Source organism: Egretta garzetta, unplaced genomic scaffold (assembly GCF_000687185.1).
Source record: "Egretta garzetta isolate BGI_Z169 unplaced genomic scaffold, ASM68718v1 scaffold45, whole genome shotgun sequence".
NCBI classification, from domain to species: Eukaryota; Metazoa; Chordata; class Aves; order Pelecaniformes; family Ardeidae; genus Egretta; species Egretta garzetta.
This window is the reverse complement of record NW_009260028.1, coordinates 12,369,962-12,377,200: the sequence shown is the minus strand read 5'-3', so window position 1 is coordinate 12,377,200 and position 7,239 is coordinate 12,369,962. Positions and strand designations below refer to the sequence as shown.

The 7,239-nt window shown below is 54.3% G+C and overlaps 1 protein-coding gene across 3 annotated transcripts in view; it reads right to left on the bottom strand.

The window, feature by feature from the left end:
• Positions 1-1,214, bottom strand: part of PDE9A (phosphodiesterase 9A) — a 51,141-nt gene extending 49,927 nt beyond the window's left edge. For all 3 annotated transcript variants that reach the window (XM_009641015.2, XM_009641016.1, XM_009641017.1), the window contains exon 1: positions 1,146-1,214. In XM_009641015.2, the coding sequence (XP_009639310.1) occupies positions 1,146-1,214 (69 nt within the window). The remainder of the gene's footprint in view (positions 1-1,145) is intronic.
• Between the last annotated feature and the right edge of the window lie 6,025 nt (positions 1,215-7,239).

The following is a 7,239-nucleotide window of genomic DNA, read 5'->3' as shown; positions in this document are numbered from 1 at the left end:
CGTGGCGTCTATTCGGATGCTCTGATGCCTTGTTCCAGAGGACAGGACGCCGGCGGTGGTGGTGGGTCCCCGGGGCGGCGGCAGAGGGGACCACCGGCAACGGGGGCGTGCGTGGTGGGACGGGACCGTGAGTATCAGCTCTCCCTTCACCCCATTTCTGCGGTCACTCACACAGCAAAGGGGAGGGAAGGGAAAGGGCATCTTTGCCGTTCCTTTTTAAAGGCAAAACAAAAGGCGAGGCTGGGTTGAAATGAAGACTTAGAACAGGAAGAGGAGAGATTTGAATTTTGCAAGTCTGAATTTACTCTCTCTCCAGCCCCCTGGCTGCTTTCACCCTATTACAGAAAAGGCGCTTGGTTTGTGGCCAAAGAATTGCTGATAAAAAGAAGAAAAAGACGCCTTACGGAAGCGCGGCGGCAGCGCTTCTGTTTAAAAGCAGCAGGCTGTGAGCTCGACAGCGTGCGAGCTCTCCCTTTTAGCCAGAACACATTTCTCCCGCAGTTTCCCCTGTGCTGTGAACCGTGGTTAAGCAAACAAGGCAAGCTAACGGCACTGAAAGTTTTAATTAACATTTAGCGCCATTTGCAAACAACTTGGCAAAGGTGGCGGGGACCCCGCAGCCAACACACCCCGTCGCACAGCAGCCGGGCACCTGCCTGCTGTTCAGCTTCGGGGCAGGAAAATGCCCATTGCTAAACCACCACCACCACCACCCCCCGCCCCCCCGGCAGGCAATCTCCAAAGAACTCGGCACGCTGGGCTTTCCGGCTCCCACTGCTTGGGTGAAAACCTCTTCGCAGGCAAAACTTTGTAAACATGTCGCGATGCTGCTCCAGGAGGGGAAGCCTACGGGGATGCTAAAGCAAGGATCCCCGCGCAGGCGGCGCGGGCTGGCAGCGCCCAGCCCTCCCCTGCTGCCAGCCTCCCCTTCCCCTTTAAATAAACATCCGTGTACAAAGTAGAAGCCACTCAAGATCTCCCCCCACCCCCCCCAACTCCACTGAAAAAAGGGATTTGAAGCCCGCAACGGCGCTGGATGCAAACGCGCGTCTAACTCGCCTTGCAGAAACAGCTCGTGCAGCAAACCCAGCCCGCAGCCGCTGCTGCGCCTGGAGACGCTACTTTGTGAAAAACAGCAAAAGTACCTTTTGAATTCTTCCATCAATATCCAAATAAATACACTTGGGCCGGTAAGTTGAGGAGGCAGATCCCATCTTGTGACAGTTGGGCTTTCACTGGACCTTTTCCCAGTGTCAAACAGAGCAGAAAATAAGGTTTCTCCTACCAAGCCGAGCCACCACTGCCTGACAGTTTGGTGTCCCCGCTCTTCTGTATCCCACTGTACTCTCATGCTGGGAAGGTCCCTCCTCTAACATGCATGCATTCTGCTGTGCCTCTGTCTCTCTCTGCCACCTCCTTTTAGTTTTGCTTCCCTCCAGATCCAGCTGCCTTGGACACGGGAAGACACAGGCTCCAGATGCTGCCTGCAAGCGCCCTCTCGATTCCCATAGCAACAACCCCTCTCGGCTTTGGGGCTGAGAGCCACTGGGCACCCGCACAGTAGCTCTGCCCCAGGGGCTGACCAGCTCCCCTTACACACAAGACCAAGTTGCACTTAGGCCCCTGGGGTGTGGGGGGGGTGGAGGGCGAGGGGGGAACCTCCTTCATCAGGGTGGTGAGAGATGTTGTTTGGTTTTGTGGTGAAACAGGACCATGATTATGAATTAGCGCCGACCCTTCTGGTCCTGCAAGCGGCGCGACGGCCTCCCAGCCGTGTGTCCTTTCAGACACCCGCCGCAGCCGGGGCTCGGACCGTCTCAGCCCAAACTCGGCAGCTTGATTTCCACATCCCTCCTTGTTATCATGACCAGGACGGAAAGAAAAAGCAGCAGCTTCTTTTTCTCTGTAAGCTCCAGAAGCACGAAGAAAGCGTAAAGCCCATGTTCTCGCCCAACGTTCTCTGTGCCACCCCCGGAGCGGAGGAATTTGTTATGTAAGGGAATGTGAAGTATCCTGGCAAAGGCGTCTCCCATGGGAAGGCGCAGCCGAAAGCCAGGAGGGAGCAAAGCATCCGACAGCCGATCCTCTGAGCGGATGCCAAGTGCCATCTGCTGCGTGTCTGTGCTGCGCTGCGGTGCCTGCGGGGAGCTGAAGCGGCGGCGGCGGGTGTTGCTCGGTCACGGAGGGGAGATTGCTCTGGAGCCAGCGGCTCCTCCGCCCTGGCAGGGGAGAGGCTGGCTGATGGGCCGCAGGCACGCGCGGCGGCTGGCAACAGCTCGTCCTGCGAGCGTTCACTCTCGGTGCTTACGGAGGCTTCCGATGGAGGAGCAGCAAAAGCGTTTCCCCGGCCTCTTTGGCCCTGCAGTCTGGGAGAGTTGGGCTTGCGGCAGTGGGTAGCCTGAGGAAGATGGCCACGATGACAAAAATGCAGCCATTTGGAAAGAGGCAGCAAGAGCACTCACGCTGGGGGATGCACATGGGGCGTTTGGTCTTCTAGAGGAGGAGGCAGCTGAGATCTCCCCCTGTGGTGACCTGTTCCAAGAGTGGTCGGAGGAGGTCACTGGTGCATTGCAGGACTTGATCGCACATCGCTGAGACATCTAATGATCAGAATCTCACACCAGTGAGCATCCACCTTTTGGTTTCTATTTGAAAAAGTGACTAGCTTCTCCAGCCAGCAAAAAGACATGCTTCGACATCCAGGTGATGATCCTGTTCCTGCCTCTCCATCCTCCCTGTCATATCTATCGTCCCTGTGTATTTGAATTGCGTTTCCTAAGCTCCAGCCCACACCCTACCCCCCTAATGACATTAATACTTGTTGGAAGAATTGCTTTGCTGTAAAATTGCTGACTACTGCACTTTTCAAGAACTTTTCACGTAGAAGCGAATCTACAAAAGCTGAGCTCTGAGAAATTATGGTAAAAGCCTGATGCAATCGAAGGCACGGCTCAGGCCCATGCGTGAAAGGTGACAAAAGATGGTGTTCATCCAAGAGGACGTGCAGCTCTGAGCTCACTGCCTGCCTTTAGCTGGTTTAACCCTCACGAATCTCCTTATTTCATTATACACTGTGCACCATAGGGCAAAAATGACTTGGAAGAATTATCCTATCTCATCGAAACCTTCAACAGTTCATCAGCTGGGCCAAATCCTGGCAACACAGCACCACACGATGTTTATCCATTGTTTGCCTTAAAGGAGCATTTTGACCAGCTATGGGTAGCACCGAGCTGTTATCCCCCAGACTGCAGGCGGCACATCAAGCGTTGCACAGCTCTGCTTTGCCTTCTCTGCTAAGCTGTTTCTCGAGGCCAACACACACCACTTTGTACACACAACCCTTAGAAGCAGATGTGGCTTTCAGCCAGATGTCGCTTACCCTGGCGGGTGCTCCCGGGGAGTAAAAAAGGTGCTTCTGCCTCCCGGTCCCAGCGTCTGCCCCACACATGCGGGTCAGAGGCAGCTTTATTAGGGTTTCCAAGGTGTAACTGTAGGATATTCAGATCACACACGGTTTGCACTTGGACTGACTGCTGTCAAGACACAAAACATCCACGCTGTCTTTACATGGGTTGAGACTACTCCCCTCCCCGTCCCCAGCAAACCCAGCTTAAAGGGTGAATGTAAAGCTTTAGGGATGAAGAAGGCTGCCTCATCCACTCTCCATGGAGGGGTGGCACAGGACCATCCATGTCCACTCTGTCCCCCATGTCTGCAACTACACAGAAGGGACGGAGGCGGTGAGCCATCGAGGACAAGGCAGGGACAGCACCACTGCTGCCTCCACTCGCCTTTCCCATGGAGTGCCAGCCTGCGCGGCCCCTCCGAGGAGCTGCCCTGGTCAGACACATCTTGAGGTGGCAACATCCTTTTGCAATAGTCTCCCCAAATCTGTCCTTTCCCTGAAGCATCACCATCAGTCACAGTTGCCTATTTACAGCCATGGGACGGGGTTTCCAAGGCTCACTTCACCAGTCCTGAGGCTGCTGTGTTCCCACGGTGGCACCCACTGCAGACCATGACCCCCAGCCTCTCCAAAACCTGGTTTTCCTGTAGCACTCAAGAAATTAAGTGCCCCTGGCAACCTGCTGTGAGCAGCTGCACATCCCAACTGGGGGAGCGCAGGGCAGTAACCTTCAAAGGCATTTAGATGGGAAAAAAAAAGCCAGGTAAGTTAAACCTTTCAGTGAAAGATGTCCCATTCACTTTTCCTTGGAGAAACGCGTTTCCACGAGTCGTCGCTGGACCCTCTTCCCTCACTCCCTGCCGCGCTTTGGCTCTCCTCGTGCTCCCTGACGGAGCCAGACCTCTTGGTGCCCTTCCTGCGGCGCCTGCCCCTGCCCTGCGCCCTCCCAGGGAGGCCGGACTCGACACCAAACAGCTCGGAGGGCAGGGAGAGGTGCCCGTGGCCAAGGCTGGGGAGGGAAAACCTCGAGTTTTGCACAAAGCAAAAAGGGTGTATTTGGAAGTGCTTCCTGGGCCATTGGGACTGGGAAGGTGCAGCCTGGCCTGAGAAGGCGGTGGGCGGCTGGAGCATGACTCAAGCCAAGTATTTTCAGGTTAGTGATATATTTTGAACAAAGTTTGCCTGGAAGAAAAAGCAGAGAATAAAATTTTTTTTAAAAATCAACTTTTTTTTCTCACCTACTCTGTATCTAAGCCTCTCAGCTGCTCCCTCTGCCCACTAATCCCTTTTCTTGCAGGTCCCCTCCTTCAGCTGTCTGTCTCTTGCACACGTCTGTCTGTCTGCACGCTCCTGCAGGGCCTTGTCTTACTGCTTTACCTCTCCACGCTATTTCCCGCAAACCTCCCGAAATGGCTGATTGCCCCTGGAGCTGGGAAGGTTTCCCCTTCGCTCCCCCAGCTCCTCTTCCCCTCCCTCACTTCGCTCGGTCTCCTCTCCCTCCTTTCACCGTCTTTGATGTTTTGCCACTCTTGCTTCTAGATTTTTCTCCCCCACAAACCCATGAGTCAGGGCTGAGCCTATACAGGAATTAACTTTCCGTGGAAGTTACACTGTTAATAGCCGAACTGATGGCTGTGCCAGCATAAGCTCCTCCACCACGCCTGCTGCAGAGCGGGACTGACCTTTTCGGTCCAGCTCTCACTCCTTTCTGTAAGCCTATGGAAAGCTTATGGCTTGCTGGATACGGAAATTTTAGCTCGCGTCTTTGCACGTTTCTTTTAAACACTGCCAGGTTTCCACAGGACCGGTCCTGGAAATGATCATATTTAATGCTAATTACAGAATGACTGATTATTAATACCAGGACCTTTATATGATTTGCCTATCCGGGCCTGAAAGCCAGTGTTTGGCCCTTCACCGTGCAAGCAGTGCAGCTCTCCACCTCAATTCTGGCTCCAGCCCCATTTCTGGGTCCATTGCTCGCCCCATCCCTATCCCCAATCCATGCGGTGCAGCCATGACCACCTGCATCCCAGTTTCCATGGCAAACGCCCAGGAACGTGGGCTGGAAGGGGGCTGCAGCATCCGCTGGCATGGCTGGCCCAGGGCAGCAGGGTGCAGATAGACAGCCCCGTGGGCCGGAGATGTCGTGTGACTCACTCGGAAACCAGCCTTGCTCTTTAATCCAGCAACACCTCGGTGGTAACACTGCCTTTATTCTGTTTACAGTTGTTGTTAGCATTCTGGTAACAGCAGTTCTCGCTTGTGTCTCAACACTCACGCATGCCAGTTAATAGGCTCAAATCTTGGGAAAGCAAAAATAGCAAGCCCTGCTAAGTCACAAATACTTGCCCATGTGTGCAGCACTGGCTTGGAGGAGGGGAAGAACAGTCTCAAGCCACAGGCGATCCTTCCGCCTTATGAAAGCACGTGTCCGTGACAGCATCTGGCATTTCTCGCCTTTCCTCTTTTGTCTACTGAGGAAAAAATCCCTTCTTTCTCCAGCTCTATGTTAGCAATTTTTTTTTTTTTTTTTTAGTAATCTGTTTTCTAAAGCGATTGCAGTATCTGGCAGCTCCCCAGGTTGATTTCCTGCAGGTCTCCCAGCGGTGCAAACCCATTGCCGTTCCCTGCTCCCTGCAGGGCGTGGAGGAAGCTCAGCCTCCATGAGCGTTTCTTTTCACTGCGGCGCTAGCACCAGGTCCTTGACACAGGCTCTGCGTTGCAGCAGCAGAGACAACCTTAGGGCCCAATTTTGCTACCAGCGCTTTGCATCGCCTCCCCAGGACCCTCCTCTCCTGGCTCCCTTCTCCCTGCCATGAGCGAGCAGGACCTCAGGCATCCCCATGCCACGGTGCTGGGGGCTGCCTACAGCGAGACTCGCTGCAACCTCCTCCGTTGCAGCAATCCTGCGACCTCGCAGCTTGATTTACAGGCTCCCTTCCCACTCTGCTTTCCATTTTCCACCTCTTCCCTTCGTTTCTCACTCTCCTCCCATCTCTGTAATCCAGCTACCTGTTCCTAGCCCTTCATTTTCAGTATCGACGTGGAGCCAAGAGTACCCGAGTGCCTTGCAATCTTGCCCTAGGCACTGCCGTATGTGAAGCGTGCCGTGCCATACATACATAAATGCAGACCCTAACTAGCTGCAAACATCACATGCAGTCAGCCTGCCCCATCCCTGGGAAAGCCCAGCTGTAAAAGCTGCATTTTCATAAAGTCGTGGAAGAAATTAGCAGAGCCAACTGGAACTTCCAAGGGCTGATAAGAAAAAAAATAAATGAAATTAACTGTGTCTGGAGCCACCCACTAGATCATTCAGGGGGATGATAGCCAAGAAGTGGAAAAGTCAATTCCCTCTGCTGGGCAAGGTTGGCTCACGCTCCTGGCAGGGAAGCCTGAGCGGGGGCTGCAGCCCGTGCTCCCGACCAAGAGGGAAGCAACACATGGCTCGACTTGAAAAAAACTGCCTGGCATTTTATGCGGTGCAGGAAAGCAAAGTTACTTCAGATGCCTGTTTTGGGAGCCTGCCATCTGAGCAGCTCAGTGACTCACTGTAAATCAGCTATTTCCATCTTTCTGACAAGCGGGCCTCAGACACCTTAAAGCCTTGGCAACCCAAAGATTAACGGAGGGTTGCTAAGCCTGGTGTAGCATATTTCACACACTGGGGAGATGTGGGGCCTGGGGGCAGGGGTGCCCACGCGTTTTTGTGTCTGGGCTAAAGACCCGAGGCGGGCAGAGCAGGAGGCAGTCATTGCCGCGTCCCCGACTCGTCCCCGGGCGCCTCCTCGTCTGCACGCTGACCATCGCCCCCTCCTCACAACCCC